We start from the raw sequence: 17,980 nt of genomic DNA, 5'->3' as shown, positions 1-17,980 counted from the left end.
TCAAGCTCTCTGCTCAGCAGGGAGTCTGCTTCCTCCTCTCTGCCTGCCTCTCTGCCTACTTGTGATGTCTGTCAAATAAATAAATATATCTTTAAAAAAGAAAAAAACAGATTTTTTTTAAAGCATGTATACATGTTACTTTGACAAAATGTAATTTATATATTTACAAATGGATAAAGTCAAATAAACTCACCATGGTCTGATTTTATACATATTTATTTTGAAATTTAAAATGACATTAGGGAAAATATAATTTATATTTATTGAATGGGGTGTGGACTAAAAAAAGAAAGCTCTAAAACACTTGACTAGATCATCTAAACTCTCCAACAAACATTTATGCATCAAAATTCTTCTTGAAATAGCACTTCCTTACTCCCTCCACCCTTCCCTCAAAATAACCGTGTTCACAAAGAAAACTTTTCATCTTAACCAACAAAGGACCAGAAAATAATTCTAAGGCAGTATTTCCATGAAGATGATTAGCCAGCATTGATTAACCCTACAGTTAGCAGCTCCTCTTTCCTGGTTTGGTTTTTATTTCCTGTATGCCCCGTCCTCTTTGTTATTTTCATTATCTTTGCTCTCTACCATTTTTTCCTTTTCTATTTACTAGACATTTCCTTGATCTAAGACCAAAATTTAGCCCATCTGCCTACAATTCAGGTGACAATCTGACCACCCAATGGTAAGAAGAGACGTTTCCTAGTAATATAGACAAATCTTGAAGTTAATGCTGTCAAAGTGATTAATATATACACATACTGGCAATCAAATCTAGACATGGAAATGTTAAAACTCGGGACTTATTGACTTTGAGCTAAAGTTTAGTGTTCAACATTAGCAAAAACACTGGGGCATTATTATTTTAGCAAGACACTTAAACATAGCAAAATTAATTTTGTTCATTTTTATTAATACAGAACATACTAACAGAACATTATCTTTAAATATAATCAAGGTTACAAATAAACTGTTACTAACCAATAAACAAAAAATATTCACTTGACTCTCCTCTTGAATCAAAATTCTCTATTAGGTAGTACAGTTATTTTTCTCATCTTATTTTTAACTGTCTTATGATTTCAATGAAATTTCTTAGCTTTTACTTATTAAATAATTCCTTCAATTGGGAAACTTCATATATCAAAATACTTCTGTAAGTCAGTGCATTCTTCAATGCCTTCTACTTAACCTAAATGCAATAAAATGCAATAAGATTCTCTGAAAGTTGAATATGATATCAGTATTTCCAAAAGATGAGCATAAAACCCATAAGAAAAAAAATGTTTTTCCTCCCCCACCATGCTTCACACAAGCCATGTGAATATTCCACATTCTTCATAATTAGTAACAGTAATCCCTTAAAGCTCAAATGACAGGAGAATGGAAGGGAACTGGGCCATCAATGAACTTGTAGAAGAGATAAAACTCCAAATGTATTTTAAGATTCTGTCTTCACCACAGATGAGAAAGTGTTGGGAAGGTCTTCAATTTTTCTTTAGTGGCACCTTTGGTCCCCTAATCAGAAAAAGAGATGCAGGATGGCAGTCCTCCTTAAACAACATAAACTCAATCTGGATAGACTGGCAAAAACCTTTTCCCCCATTGATGTATCCCAGAAAATAAACTGCCATGTGCAAGAGGGTCAATTTATCAGAATAAACAACAATATTCTGAAGGACTGACAAAACAAAGGCTATTTTTAGACAAAGAATACCCTATGCACTCAGAAATTTCAGGATAATCATAAAGTAAGTACCTCATGCAAGTAATATTCTACCAGTTAAAAGTCATTATGAACTACAAGTTCTTTTAACTGAATTACATGTTATACAAAACCTATGAAGTGTGGCACATTTCTATTACCATTACATTATTTGTTTTTTTTTTCCTAAAAAAACATATATTAATCAAAATTGATACATTACCAAGACCTTTTGATTTAAAATATAACTGAAGGGAATCATTACAAACTCTGAATAAACAGCTACCTTCTATACAAACATATGAGTTTAAAATTAAAAAAAAAAAAGCTATTTCAAAGCAATTAAGCCATCTCTGATTAAAACATATGTTTTCATGCATGTGAAAAAGTAAGTTTACATTCAAGAATAAGTTCCATAGCAAACAAATTATAGCATTTATTCAATAAGGAATATTAAAATAATTCCAGTTAATAGAAAATAAAATAACTTCAACCATATATATATTATAATTTATCATGTACATACTGTAAAATCTCCAGAATTTAGGAAATTTAAGAATTTATTTTTAAAGTATGTTTTAGGAAAAACCAACCAGAATAACGGTACCTTAACTAAAAAGAATGTGCATACACATCCACATTTGACCTATATACAAAAATTGAATGAAATATAAAAGAAATGAAGGTTACTGTTTTCTAAAATTTCTACAATATAACATTAGTACTTAAATCAAAACTTACCTGCAAAATAAAAACAGCTTGAGGTATTTCCAATGTTGAAGCAAATTTCTGAATGCTAAATACCACAAGAATGAAAAGTCTCCTTTGAACATTTACAATTGGTTTATAGTTGAGGCAGAAGATGAAGGTCTGCCAAGAAGTTTCCCCATCTCACCTATGTATCCCTTATGAAGTATAAGCTTCAAGGGAAATGATCACATGTAAAAACGTATCAAGTGAGTTGGGGTTCCTGACTGCAACATCTTCACCAAATCGAAAAAGGAATTTTAAATTCTCCCACCCAAGACCCACCTGACCTCTAGACATGACTATTAATTCCTATGCTAGACAAGGGAAGCATGTCCTTGTCCTTTGAAATCAAAGCTAAACTTGAAAAAGAACTGTACTGGATAAACTGAATACAGGAACCACCTCAACAAAGATGGTACTTTAAGCCTTTACACACGACACATGAAAATGATGAAGTGTTTTATTTAATTTGGTCTTTCTTCATCGTTTTGTAACTCCGAATCCTGCAAGGTTAGCAAGTCATTATATTCATACATCTTGTAATCCCTTTCTTCACACAACAGGCACACATATACAGCATCATATGTCAATATAATATTATCAACACAGCATAAACATTTAAGCAGTAGATGCATTTCACAGGAAAGAGGCTCTATGCATCATATGGCCTGATCCAACACAAAGCAAACATTAGAATGCCATTTCAGCAGTTACAGTGTTGATATGATCAATATAGTTAATTTGTTTCATACCCGTCATATATTTCCATAAGACATCCATAAAGAAGGAGCAAAGGACAAAAACTGCTTTTTAAAAAAAAAGTTATGTGCCAACTTCAAAAATGACATACTAACCAGACATCGGCATTCGAAAGCTAGGTTGAACAGGACTGGCCTTGATGCACATGCAGTAAATTTGTTTTCAGAATATAAAATTAAATGGTAATGTCAGCAGTATTACTACTGTTTCTATATTTATGATTAATTACTAGCAGTACAACTCCCAGAAGAAAGGAGATGGATCCAATAGCGATGTAAGCAATCCCCAAAAATGGATTTTTTCCTCCCATCCATGAAATAGTGCTCAAGATCATCCGTTTTCGTCCATCAAAAGAATGTACAGGGTAATCTGAAGAGTGTATAGGAAGACTTTTCCATGTCTAGTCGATTTTTAAAATACAACTTAAAATCTGGCATTTAATTGCTTATAATTCATTGGTATAGTTCCATGATACACAGGCAGCACCTTACTCACATTTTCTGAATCACAAAACAATTTTATAGTTACTACCTTGAAGCACTGAGTTAGCAAGTTAAACATTAGTAGTAAAAACCATATAGTTTATAAGTAAAAACAACCAAATTCAAATTAAGGGTTATATGGTTTCTCAGGTACTTTTACTCTCATTACACAGAAGGGACAAAAGGCCACAAAGAAATGTGATGTGAAACAAGTATTTCAAATGAACAACAATAAAACCCATCGAGGAAGAGAAGATTGACAGACCAGAAGAAAAAGGAAGAATAAAGAGAATGAAGGTCTCTTGAGCTAAAAGAGCATGAATAAGAGAGTGATTATGAGCACAAGGTCAAAGAGTATGATACTGAAGTTTTAACTTGTTTATTTGGAGCAATGACAAAACTCATGGTGTGACACAGATCTGATGGCTGAAAACAGAGCAGAAGTGAAAGGTGGACTGTTACAGAGATTTTAAAAAATGGGACACCAGTATATTGGATAAACTATCTACATGGACCAATTCTAAGATTTTGGGGAGAATTAGGGCAGAGAAGACAGAACTAAATCCCTATGTGAAAGGTTTACAACCTTTTCAAAAGCATCTTTTGAATCAAGTTTAGGCCCCATCTGATTTCTCTAGCTTATGCAATTTTCCACCCCCACAGATAGACCCTATTACTTCAAATAGCAGGCTCTGCTAGTTTCTTGTATCTATCCTTATCAAATCAATCAATCAATGACTAAAGTAAGAGTTCCAACGAATAAAACACTTGAGGGACAAAGTATCAAATCACCCATCTAGCCTCTCTCTGTATCCCAAGACCCCAAAATGGGCTTCTGTCTTAATTCTAGTATCTAAGTTCCCATCTTGTAAGTAATTTTTGTAATTACCCATGATGCTTTGCAGACCCAAATTCCTGCCTCATCAATTTCTGAGAGCCTATATTCTTCCTACAGCTCTCTTTTCAATGCCTGGGATGCAAATAGTCTGTTAACTAAGACAAAGTACTGAATACTCCAAAGATGTCTCTTTATTTTGCTCTAGGCTACAGGCTTGTATATGCCCTTATACCTTACTAGATCTTCTGGATTCTGTGACAGAGCTGCCTCCTAAATTTGGCAGTAGCCTCAGGATAATGTTCTAACAGCACCTTAACTAGGTCTGTCTGTGCAAAATTGCTCCCATCCGGGGGCCTAGGTTACAAAACTGGGCTACTTTTAACCTGTCACTATCAAGTCATATTCAGTTGCATACTTGGGTGCAAAATCAAGAGACTAAGGATCCAAAAAGACATTTCTTTCGAAATTAGTTCTATTAATTTAACCATTCGTTAATGCATTATAAAACTGAAACTATACACTCATGGCTAACCTGGATTATGAAAACTCAAAAATACAAAGATCATTTACAAACATTCAAATGCAAATATTTGAGAAACTTTTCATTCATGATCTATGTAAGCACTGGGCTATAGATTAAAAAACATAAGGACTTTTGTTTAGAATAAAATGCAGTGTCCAATATTTTCAGCTAAGAAAGACTTTGTATCCAGGCCAATGTGGCTTGGTCTGACTACTTGAGTAAAATAGCTAGGGATACAGCCTGTGGTAGTTTTGTAACTGATGGTAAAGTCATGGCCACTGGAGTCAATAACTTGTTTATGAACCCCAACTCTTCTACTTATTACCTGTACAACCTGGGATAAGTTACTTAAATGCTCTATGTTCCTGTATTCTTGTCTATGAATGGAGATGATAACCATCTCATAATGCTTCAATTAAATGTAACAATGCATGGACAGTACTTAGTAAAATGTTGACATATAATTAGAATGAAATAAATGATATATATAAGCACTAAAAGGTACACCCGAATTATACAGCTAAGGATAAAAATGTTTTGGTACTATGAATGGAATAATAGTTATAAACAATTATGTGGATGCAAACTAGCATCCACTGATACTTAATATCTAAAAATATACATCAAAACAGCCCACTACCATCAATGCTTATTTAGCATCAGTTATGCTCACTGACCTTTGAATTAAGCTCAATTACAATCTCTATTGTAGAAATATTTAGCTTATTAATAAATGAAACACCAGCATCTTAAATAATTTTACCAAATAATATGTTTGAATCCTAGTACAAAGTACATCAAAATTTAAAACTTCTGGAAGATAAAAAAAGATACTCTCATATATCCTCACATACTCCTGTAAAAATCAAAACTAAAACAGAGTATCATCTCATTTAACTGAGATAAGGCTGAACAACATTCCTTTTAAATTCTATCAATCTGTGCACATGGCCAAAAAAGGATACTGTACGTGATATTCAAATAGTATCGTCCAGCTGGTAACGTTGGATGTAAATCACTTTTCCGCTCTATAAGACGATATAACTTACGAAAAGTAGGTAATGCTGCAGTACGCATCCAAACAATAAAATCCTCATTTATGAACCCATTGTTATCTGGTTCAGAATCCAGCATATACACTGGTTTAACCCAGTTTACTGGCTTTGTTGTACCTTAAAAACAAAGGGGAGGGGTGAAAGGAGGGGACAAAATATTCAATTCTATTAAGAGTTTCACTTTCACTGAAAAGTCACTCAAATAAAACAAAGACATACAATACACAATCTAAGTGTTTTTCGTATTTCGAAGGTATAAATATATTCTAAGAAAGTCTTAAAATTTGGAGACAAACCAATTTCTCATGTAACAACAAATAACTACAAAGATTTGATGACTATCTCCATTAGGAAAATACTAAAAATTATGCCACTGAGTATATACCAAAAAGCAGATGATTTAATGCAAAGATATGATAAAAAAATTACATTGTGAAACTGAGGCATAATATTAAAAATAAATTTTAATTTATAACTATAATAAAAAACTGGATCTGTTTAAAAGAAACTCACCTGTAGTTTTAACACAATGGCTGAAATGCTTTTAAGAAAATACTAGAAAAATTCAAGATTAGAAATATACATTTCCTTTAGAATTTCAGTACATAGGAACATTCAGTGTATCTTACCTAAATTGGTGTGAAGTTAAGAAACGTTTTTTTAAAAAGCATAAACATTTTTAAGATTCTAAAGATAGAAAATTTTAGGTACTTCATTAAAACTCCTAACTTATATCACATTTTAAAGAAAATTAGTAAATTTTACCTTTGAATCGTTCTTTTAGACTTTCTCCTCCAGAGGGATTTCTGAATTTCACATTTTTATCTGTCCACCAAGCAATACCTTTCTTTTTCAAAGGAATAGGTGTAGGATAAGATTCATTGCCAACAAGAAATAATTCTAATGTATCTAAACATAAAAAAGAAGATATTGTTAAATACTGAAAATCCATAGCACCTACTATACTCTATGAGAAATGAGGATCTGATATCTGCTCCCCAAAGTGGCTGAACAGGAGGCAGGTATACAATGTACATTTGCTCCTGACTACTTAAACATGAACTATCTATGGTAATTTTATAATCCTAGATGGACTTCTCTTTCTTCAATACAATTAGAGGTCGCTTCTCCTACCTGGGTAACTGAGATGTAGTAAGGTAAATGTTTTACTATTAACCCAAGTAAAATAAGTTGCAGGGTAAATCTGCTTCCCCTCCTTTCCTTTAAAAAACACATTCTTACCCAGTTTCTGGCGTATCCATTTCTCTATCCATACTATCTGATATGGTAGCCTCCAGCTACATGGCTACGGAGCCACTGAAACTAAGGCTGGTCCAAGTGAATATGTTTTGTAAGTATGTATCTCAGAAATAAAAAATCTCAATACAAAAAAAAAGGAAACAAAATATTTCATTTATCCATTTTATATACTGAGTATCATTTATAGGTAAAAAGGTGGTATTTGGGGTTCAATAAAATATATTATTAAAATTAATTTTAGTTTTTGTTTTTAATGTCACTATTAGAAAATTTTAACACATACATGTCTCACATTGATGGTTTAGATTATATTAGTATCAGACAGTGCTGCTTTAAATGATCAACTATAGCTTCTTTGTACTGGTATAAATATTGAGTTGGCGGAAAAGGCAACCTGCCTTTTATTTTGTCATATATGAAATACGAAGATTAGCAGAATGTCTCTGCTTCTTCTTCCCGAGCGAGATTCATTCTTAAAATGTGAGAATTCTCAAAAAAAAAAAAAAAAAAAAAAGAGGTCACAAAATGTTCTAATACCCCATTAAATAACTAATTGATATATTTATTTTAAAGTTGCTCGGGGCACCTGGGTGACTCAGTCAGTTAAGCGTCTGACTCCTGGTTTTGGTTGAGGTCATGATCTCGTGGGTCGTAAGATGGAGCCCTGAGGGGAGTAGAGTCTTTGGGCTCTGCACCAGCAGGGAGTCTGCTTGAAGATTCTCTCTACCCCTACCCCCACTTGCATACGGGCATAGAGCTCCTGCACATGTGCAAGTGCTCTCTCTCTCAAATGAATACGTTTAAAAAAAAAAAAAGTTGCTCAATTTCTCAACTTCATTCATGTTTACTAGACTATCAAATCAGTATCAATAAATTATACACATTTTCCTATTTATATATGTTCATAATTTGTATTTCTTTTTATCTGTATCATACCATTAAACATGCTGTTGGCAATAGCTCCACAAGGAGCAATCGGTTTGTCTTCATTTCTTCGATAAGGCTCACATTCCTTACTGGGATTCTGATGTTCAGAAGGAAAAGAAGAAAGAAATTATCACATGGGCCTCTGGGAGAACTAAGAGCTAGTCTAATAACTGATTATAAATTCAGCCCCTACATGTGTCTCACTTGTAATGCATACAGAATAATTCTGTACTGTAAAGACTGTAACACCACATTTAAATACTCAAATTTTTTCTTAATGTTACTGTACTACCTTTTTATGTAACCCTTCCTTGCAAATACTTTGTCATATATGCATATATCAAATTGGCTTTTTTAAAATTTTCATATCAACACAAAAATCCTATCACAAAGAGTTTTCTGCTCAAGAAAAATTAAGAAGCAGTCTATTCTCAATCCAGTTGTGACATGATAAAAGGAATCTTCAATTGAAAGTAGACTGGAGGGGCACCTGGGTGGCTCAGTGGGTTAAAGCTTCTGCCTTTGGTTCAGGTCATGATCCCAGGGTCCTGGGATAGAGCCCTGGATCCGACTCTCTGCTCAGCAGGGAGCCTAATTCCCCCTCCATCTCTGTCTGCCTCCCTGCCTACTTGTGATCTCTGTCTGTCAAATAAATAAATAAAATCTTAAAAAAAATAAAAAGTAGACTGGATGCTCTAGTTCCACCTATGTACTATGTAACTTTGGGTAAGTCCCTTGATTTACCTGGCTTCACTTAGAAAATGAACACATTCAGCTAGATAATCTCAAATTTTGTGATTCTGGGTTAATCCTGTGGTTCTACGTCAAAGGAAGGAAGGAGGGAGGGTGAGATTTTAAATACAAATAAACTCTTCAATACGGGATATATATTCTGGCCACTGAATTCTTCAGGAAGTTTTAATAGAAAGGAAAATACTTTTTTACTACCTAGGCATCAGAGATCCTGAACTAAGCAATGCTAGATACTTTCCAGTAACTGGTTTAGGAAAGCCATTTATTATTACCTAATACACCATGTATCCTGCAAGGTATTAGACACAGAAAAAAACAAATAAATAAATAAAGTCCCTGCTTTTAAGTAGCTCACAGTATGACAGAGGAAACACATCCATATACAACCAATTATTATCTGAAATAAGAGCCATGATGAAGGAGTTTATAGTCATTCAACATGTATTTATTAAAAGTCTTCCATGTGTTAAGCACTGGCAAGGTGCTTGGTATATGGTGGTTAAAATGATCCTTGCCCTCATGAGCTTATAGTATAGTTGGGAAAATAGAAGACAAATAAGTAAATATATAATTACAAATTGCAGTAAGTTTTATGAAAGTGGTATGCCAAGTAATTAATATGGGAAGGCAAAATAAATTACTTTAGAACCTATGATAAAGAAAAGTTTGTTCTGGAGATGATATAAGTTAAGACCTAAAAAAGAAGAGAAGGCAAGCATGTTGTGAGCAGGCAGAAGAGGGTTTTAAGCAGAGAGAATAATACAGGCCACTGAGAAAGAACCTGTTATTTCTGAGAAGATAGTAGGAGAATGTAGTTAGAGTATGGGAACAAGGAGAATAACGTATGATGACACTGGAGAATTATGCATAGTTCAGATCATCCTGAGATTTTACTCCAAATGCCAGTAGACCACTAAAAGATCATTTAAGTGGTTATCTACATTTTTAAAAAGATCACTACAGCGACTATGTAGAAAATGGCCTGACAATAGGGCCAGAACAGATGATATGGAGAGAGTTGGGAATGCATATGTGGGGAAAGTTTGTTAAGCAAGGTGAGAAGTGACTTGGCATAGGGTATGAATGAACTAAATATGTAAAGAAGTTATTTTGTATCCAAGGGCACTATATTAAGAGCAAGCCTCCGCCAGAGACGACTTCCAGGGCAAGACTTAAACCAGTATTCTAGGCAAATAAAATGTAAATGCTGAAGGGCAGATTACTTGGTCTCAGGAATGGTTAGGAAGGAGCATACATCACCCAAGGCAGCCAGGCCATTAAAGGTATGAGTTGGAAATAAGGAAGTAGAGTGGAGTGGTAGGTTGACAGAGATTGTGAAGGACCTTACACACAAAGTTTTAAGTAACAAAGACTTTAATCTGTCTTTAAAATCTTTGAAAGCCACCTGATCTTTAAAATCATGTATTTGGTTTAGCTCGGACATCAATAAATAACAAACTATACCTGTTTTTATAAATAAAATTTTATTGGAACACAGTTACAGTACACCCATTCACAAGTTTTGTCTATGGGTTACTATCATTCTACTGTGGCAGAGGGGAGTTGCTGTGTCAGAGACCATATGACCTGCAAAACTGAAGGCCTTTACTCTCTGGGCTTTACAGAAACAAATTCATCAATTCCTAGTCTAGGCTAAAAGCTTTTTGCTTGCAGCCTGTCAGAAAAGAATTGATCTCTGTTTCTTCTGCTTTTAGCAAAGAGGGTGTATCTGAATAAAGGAATTATAAAACAACCAACGTTTTCCAGGTCTCTCAACACACCCAATCTGTAATCCCAATCAAAAAATTCAGAAAGATCTAAGAACTTGGTGTGTCTCACAGAATATCATCTTCTCTGGATTTGAGTCCTAAAACCCCACATGGTACTGCAAAATATTGCAGACCTAACCAGAATCTTTCAAAAGACATGTTATTTCTTGAGATCCCAAACATTAGGAATGATCAATAAAACCAGTAGATAACCTAGAGCAGTATATGCTTACCAGGAGCATTCTGGTCACAATATAGTCCTAAACTGCATTCTAAGAGATTCATTATATCTAAGAAACCCAAAATAGCTCTGGAACTCTGAAGGTTTGCTACATTGGCAACACTAACATAATATACTTGGGGACCAACCACTACTATGAAAAGTTGAACAACAGTCAGGAAATTAAGATCCTCTAGCCCAATCCAGGCTGGGCATAAGAATGGGGGCTTTATTGGGGGAACCTGAGTGGCTCAGTCAGTTTAGCATCTGCCTTCGACTCAGGTCATGATCCGGGGCCCTGAGATCAAGCCCCACATTGGGCTCTCTGCTCAACGGAGAGCCTGCTTCTCCCTCTCTCTCTCTCTGCAGCTCCCCCTGCTCCTGCTCTCCTGCTCAATCTCCTGAGCTCTCTCCCTCAAATAAATAAACAAAATCTTGGGGGGAAAAAAAATAGGGAGCCCGCTTCTCACTCTCCCCCTGCTTGTGCTCTTGCTCTGTCAAATAAATAAATAAAATCTTCAAAAAATAGTAATAAAATAAAAAAGCAAAAACCCTCACTAAACAAACTACAAGTAAAAAGTTAACACTTTAATTTTATCCTAAATTATTAAATTTAACATTTCTAACTAAGCTATTACCACATGTTCTTATTTATATCTACATTTTCACATTCCCATCATTTTACTTACAAGTAAAGCACTAGAATCTCCATTTAGTTGACTATCATCTCGAGATTTCACGTAACGACGATGGTTTTGATAGAAATTAGACAGTCCATAATACATAAACACATTGCCCTAGAGAAAAAGAACAAAAACAATTTTCATACGAAACTGTTGGGTATAAATTTGTTTCATGCATATATAAAAGCTAGTCATTTGAACTTTACAAGTTTAGAATTTGTGATAACTTAAAACAAGTACTGGAGTGAATCCTACCAATCCTTAACAATCTAAAATACTACAAACTGTAAGTAAGGTTAAAGAAGGTATGTTAAAAAATTCAAGAATAAACTTTGAAATATCCTTAAAGACTTCAAAGAAGTAATATTTGCATGAAAAAAAAGCCCTCAAGATGCCTATTAGCCTATTCTACTTTCAACTTCAAATTTTCTCCCATTCAGACTGGTCTCCACTGAGAGTCAACGTTTCAAAGGAATAATTATCAAACTTTCATTTATTGTCCAAGTTAATTCTGAACTTGGACATATTCTGAGACATAAAAAATTTCTTAACAACATACTATTAGTAAAGTATCTAAGTTAATGAGTTAATATATAACAATCAAGAAAAATACTTTAATATAGTTGGTAGAGCCACTTTAGAATAACTTGGGAAAGAAGGGTGACCGACATACACTATAATTCTTTAGAAGGTACCGCAAAACCATCTTGAATGACTTAAGGTTTTAAGAGGTAGCAAAAACATTAAGCTCTTTTCTCCTTTCTGGTTGCTACTTCTATAGTCTATAATCAAAAATAACTCAATAGGAGCCCCTTGTGTAGCTCAGTTGTTAAGCATCTGCCTTCAGCTCAGGTCATGATCCCAGGGTCCTGGGATCAAGCCCCACATCCGGCTCCCTGCTTAGCGGGAAGCCTGCTTCTCCCTCTCTCTCTGCTGCTGCTTCCCCTGCATGTGCTTTCTGTCAAATAAATAAATAAAAATATTTTTAAAAAATAAATAATAGGGGCACCTGGGTGGCTCACTGGGTTAAGTCTCTGCCTTCAGCTCAGGTCATGATCTCAGAGTCCTGGGATTGAGCCCCACGTGGACTTTCTGCTTGGCAGGGAGCCTGCTTCCCCCCTCTCTCTGCCTGCCTCTCTGCCTACTTGTGATCTTTCTCTCTCTCTCTCTCTCTGTCAAATAAATAAATAAAATCTTAATAAATAAATAAATAAATAAATTTTAAAAATAACATTTTAAGTAGGCTTTATTTGATTTGCTATTTTCACATATACAATTACTTATTTAAAATTTTATTTTCAAATGTCAAATTATTCAAAACTTTCCCCTTCGATAGAAAGAAAATGTTCACGTGCTCGCTTCGGCAGCACATATACTAAAAAAAAAAAGAAAGAAAATGTTCACATAAGAACTATTTTTGGTTATCAAAAATACCACAGACACAAAGAATATGCTTAAGATAATCTCAATTAAGAAGCAGTACAGTAAATTCAACTTATAAACTGAAAAAGAAATCCTTTCAGTGAATACTGAGACAAAATAACTGAAAAGTCTTTCAGTCCAATGCAAAGTTTGGTCTTATGAAGGAACCCAGGGTCCACAAAAGAATGGGCTTTTCAGAAAAAGTTCTAAAATAGGTGTTTTTGGATGGGGAAAGAAACAACTGAAGCTTTCAAGTCTGTTTCATCTCAATTCTGTCTGTTCAGACAAAAGCAGAACTTCTTTACAGTTTTTTTCATCTCAGTGAAAAAAATCTGAATTTTTGAGGTTTAAAATTTATATGTGATTTCTGCTGAAACAAAGTAAAACAAATTCCTGTCTGCTCCCAAATTTATTTGCATGTTTTTTAAGATAGTTTTAGTCCTTTATTTCGGTGCACAAACATCTACAACTACTAGATGGCAACCACCTGCTGGGGACCACAAAAGTCAAACAGGCCTTTTAAGAAAATTTTAATTGTAGAAAATCTAAAAAGTTGACAAGTATTAAACTAATTTTGCTTCCTGAAGAATGAAACAATTTTTTATGCTGAATTTTCAGGTAAAGGAAAGCACAAACTGGTTTTGTCATGTCTATTCTGAATCCTTATGTCCTTTAGCATCAGCTCAATTTCCAGTAACAGGTATGAATGCAAAAGATCATAACTACACACACACACACACACACACACACACACACACACAGTAGTGTTCTAATTGCTGTCAAGACATAAAAGCTCAATAAGGTTTCACTACGTGTTTGCATTTATGGCAATTCATATCTAATAGAAAAACAAGACAACTGAATAATGAATGACTTAGTAAATTTCCAAAGTAAACTTGCTTTAGTATTAAAAGTGGGCAAAATTATTTCATATAAATGATACATTGATTTGTAAAATAAAATTTTCCAATGAAAAGATAAAATGCTTTAAATTTAATTTATAAAGTACTAAACTGTTTAAATAAATACATGATATTTAATTACCAGACAGCATAATGCAAGAGTCAAACAAAACAATGTTCCTCAAAAGGATATGGACTTTGCTACAAAAATGAAATTAGTAAAAAAATTTTAATAAAACATCAATATTTTTAAAAGCAGGGTTTTTCTAATACATTGGGAATACAGACCTCAAATGACTGTTCCAGTGTGAAGTTAATGGTACAGTAACAAGGTGTCGCATTCGGAGACAAACATTTATTGCAGGGACTAGAAGGGTCTGTTCCGGTATAATCAATCTGTAAGAGAAACACAAAGTAAGCACTTCCTTGGAGAAAGTAGATACACTGTGAAATAACTTGCTATTAGAAGAAAAAAATGAGTCAAATGAAGCAATGTATAGTCCAGGAAAAAAAGTTTTTACGGTTATCTATTTTGACAATCAAAGATAATAAAAACTGAAAAGGGTCCTACATTATTCTACTAGCTCATCTTTCCAAATAATTTCCTCTCTCCTTTTTACCAGGAGAAATATATTTATGCATAAAAAGTCAGATAAAAAATTCTAACTGTATGATATGTAAAGATTTAAACAGCTATATAAATAATTAAATAAACAAGTGAGGGGTGCGAGGGGGGGTGCTCAAGTCAGTTGGGCATCTACCTTTGGCTCAGCTCATGATCCAGGGGTCCTGGGATTGAGCCCTACACTGGGCTATCTGCTCCCAAAGAGCTTGCTTCTCCCTCTCCCTCTGTTCCCCCTGCTTGTGTTCTGTCAATAATAATAAATAAATAAACTCTTTAAAAAATAAATGAATAAACATAAATTTAAAGAAATACCAAGTTGATACAGAGATCAGTAAATCAGTTATTGCTCTTAAGTCTTCCAATCTTTAATACTTTTCAGTCACCTCAGCTTTCATGGTATATTTTCAAAAAAAAAAAAAAAAAAAAAAACTACTGGGGCGCCTGGGTGACTCAGTGGGTTAAGCCGCTGCCTTTGGCTCAGGTCATGATCTCAGGGTCCCGGGATCGAGTCCCGCATCGGGCTCTCTGCTCACCGGGGAGCCTGCTTCCTCCTCTCTCTCTCTGCCTGCTCTCTGCCTACTTGTGATCTCTCTCTCTGTCAAATAAATAAATAAAATCTTAAAAAAAAACTACTAATAGGTATCTCAAGAGCTACCATTTTCTTAAAAACCTGATGTAAAATAAAGAATTTGTCTTGTCTTTGTCCTGGTTTCCTAGCAAGGAGCTTCTAAAACCCTTGGATTTCTCCAATGACAAGGGGTATTTGTTTTTGATAAGCCCCATGACTCACACAGTAGAGTTTCTGCTAGAGACAGCCCAGGATGGGGGCTAGTCACCAGAAAGACTATGTATGATTAGGGACTTTGGCTCAGCCCAATCTCTGGGGAGAGGGGAAAGCCTGGAAATTTAGTCCAATTACATAGAGCCAATGTTTAATCAATCATGCCTGTGTCATGAAATGTAAAAAAATTAAAACAAAACAAAACAAAAAAAAAAAACCACGACTCTGGAAACAGAAGCACAGGGGTGCTTCCTGGTTGGTTAACCCACTGATATACCAGAAGAGTGATGTGCCCTGATTCTATAGGGAAAGGGCACAAAATTCTATATTCAGGTCCCTACCAGACCTCAATTTATGTGTTGTCTTCATTTAGCTAGTCATAATTTACATTGTTTACAATAAAATTGTAATCCTAAGTATAGCACTTCCCTGAGTTAAGTTACTGAAACTGAGAAGGATCACAAGAATCCCAGATTTATAGCCAATTGGTCATAAGTACAGATGGCCTGGAGACCTCTAAACTTGCAACTGGTATCTGAAGGACAGTCTTGTGTATGTGGGGGGTGGTCTTAGGAAGACCCTGGATTTGCAGCTAGTTGACCAGAAACGTCAGTAGCCTGGGGACCTAATTTGCAGCTGGCGTCCAAAGTGGTGGCAGTCTCTCGTTGGGAACCATGCCCTTACAACTGTGCAGTCTGATGCTATTTAAGGGTGGTTAGTGTCAGAATTGAACTGGAGCTGGCATCAGATGACCTGGCTGATGGCTAATATGAGTCTTTATAAGAATTTTTTTTAAATAGATACCATTATTGTATCAATATTTTATGGTCTTAAAAATCCTTTGTACTCTACCTATTTATCCCTCCCTCCCCTAACTACTGGCAACCTCTGATCTTTTTACTATCTCCACAGTTTTGCCTTTTCCAGAATGTTGTACAGCTGGAGTCACACAGTCTATAGCCTTTTCAAATTGGTCTCTTTCACTTAATAATATGCATTTAAGGTTACTCCATGCCTTTTCATGGCGTGATAGCACACTTCTTTTTAGCACTGCACACATTATTCCATTTTCTGAATTTATCCATTTACCTACTAACGGACATCTTGGTTGCTTTCAAGTTTGGGCAATTACGAGTAAAACTACTATAAACATCCTCCTGCAGGTTTTGTGTGAACCTAAGTTTTCAGCCATCTGAATAAATTACAAGGAGTAGGAATGCTGGATTGTATGGTAAGAGCAAGCTTAGTTACCTAAGAGGCTGCGAAACTATCTGTATTGTTTTGCATTCCCACCAGCTGTGAACGAGTTCCTATTGCTCCACATCCTCACCAGCATCTGCTGCTGTCAGATTTTTGGATTCTCACCATTCTAATAGGTGTACAGTGGTATCTTGTTTTAATTTACAATTCCCTAATGATCTATGTTAGGCATCTTTCATGTACTACTTGCCATCTATATATTAGGGACCAAATGTATCCTCCCCAAATCAGCACTAATTGTCCATGTGATGTATGTGGAGGTGGGGCTGTTGGAAGGTAATTAGGTTTAGATGAGGTCATGAAAGTAGAGCCCCCATAATGCGATTAGTGTCCTTAAGAGTAGAGACCAGAGCTCTCTTTCTCTCTCCCTGTCCCGTGAGAACAAAGGTGAGAAGGCAGCATCTGCAAGTGAGGAAGAGGGTCCTCACCAGGAACTGAACCTACCAATACCTTGATCTTAGACTACCGAGATTCTAAAACCATGAGAAATAAATGTCTATTATTTAAGTCACCTAGTCTGTGTTTTCCCTTCGGTTTTTGGTTTTGGGTTTTGTTTTGTAGCAGCCCAAGATAAAACAGTTTAGTACTAAAAAGTGGGGTGTTGCTGTAACAAATACCTACAAAGACAGAAATGGCTTTGGAACTATGTAAGTGGTAGAGGCTGGAAGAGACTGGAGATGGATGCTAAAAATAGAGACATTAAGGGTAAGGGTAATAGCAGCAGCAAAGAGCGAGCCCTGGGGCAAGAATGCCTGGCCCAGTGGTAGAAGAGCTTCAGATCGAAGACAATTACATTTGAGCCTTAATATCTAAAAGTATTTACTCACTAGATTTTGAAGACTTGCTTAGAACCTGTCACCCCTTTTTTCCTCTAATTTTCTCCCCTTCCAAATGGGAATGTCTATGATCTGTCAGTTCCTCCCACTGTATTTTAGAAGCACATAACTTATCTGGTTAAATAGGTTCACAGATGGAAAGACATTTTGTCTCAGGATGAACATACCTCAAGTGCCACCCATATCTGATTTAACTGATATTTAGATGAGAGATGAGACCTTAGAGTTGGTGCTGGATTGAGTTGAGACTTCGGGGTATACTGGGATGAAATTGAAGTATATTCTGCATGCAAAAAGGACATGAATTTGAGGAGAAGAAGGGTAGAATGTATGGACTAAATGTGCCCTCCCCAAATTTGTATGTTGCAACCCTAACCCCCAATATGATAGCATTTGGAGGTGGGCCTTTGGGAGGTAATTAGGCTTA

At 35.2% G+C, this 17,980-nt stretch overlaps 1 protein-coding gene across 1 annotated transcript in view; it reads right to left on the bottom strand.

The window, feature by feature from the left end:
* Positions 1–200: 200 nt before the first annotated feature.
* Positions 201–17,980, bottom strand: part of TMEM30A (transmembrane protein 30A) — a 37,844-nt gene continuing 20,064 nt past the window's right edge. The window contains exons 2-7 of the mRNA XM_004752785.3: positions 14,340–14,447; positions 11,734–11,841; positions 8,312–8,399; positions 6,881–7,024; positions 6,026–6,232; positions 201–3,586 (exon numbers count right to left, since the gene is read on the bottom strand). Coding sequence (XP_004752842.2) covers positions 3,393–3,586; positions 6,026–6,232; positions 6,881–7,024; positions 8,312–8,399; positions 11,734–11,841; positions 14,340–14,447 — 849 coding nt within the window. The 3' untranslated portion in view covers positions 201–3,392. The remainder of the gene's footprint in view (positions 3,587–6,025; positions 6,233–6,880; positions 7,025–8,311; positions 8,400–11,733; positions 11,842–14,339; positions 14,448–17,980) is intronic.

This window comes from Mustela putorius, unplaced genomic scaffold (genome assembly GCF_011764305.1).
Source record: "Mustela putorius furo isolate JIRA1106 unplaced genomic scaffold, ASM1176430v1.1 tig00003863_pilon_pilon_pilon, whole genome shotgun sequence".
In the NCBI taxonomy this organism is placed as follows: Eukaryota; Metazoa; Chordata; class Mammalia; order Carnivora; family Mustelidae; genus Mustela; species Mustela putorius.
This window is presented reverse-complemented; position numbering and strand designations above follow the sequence as displayed.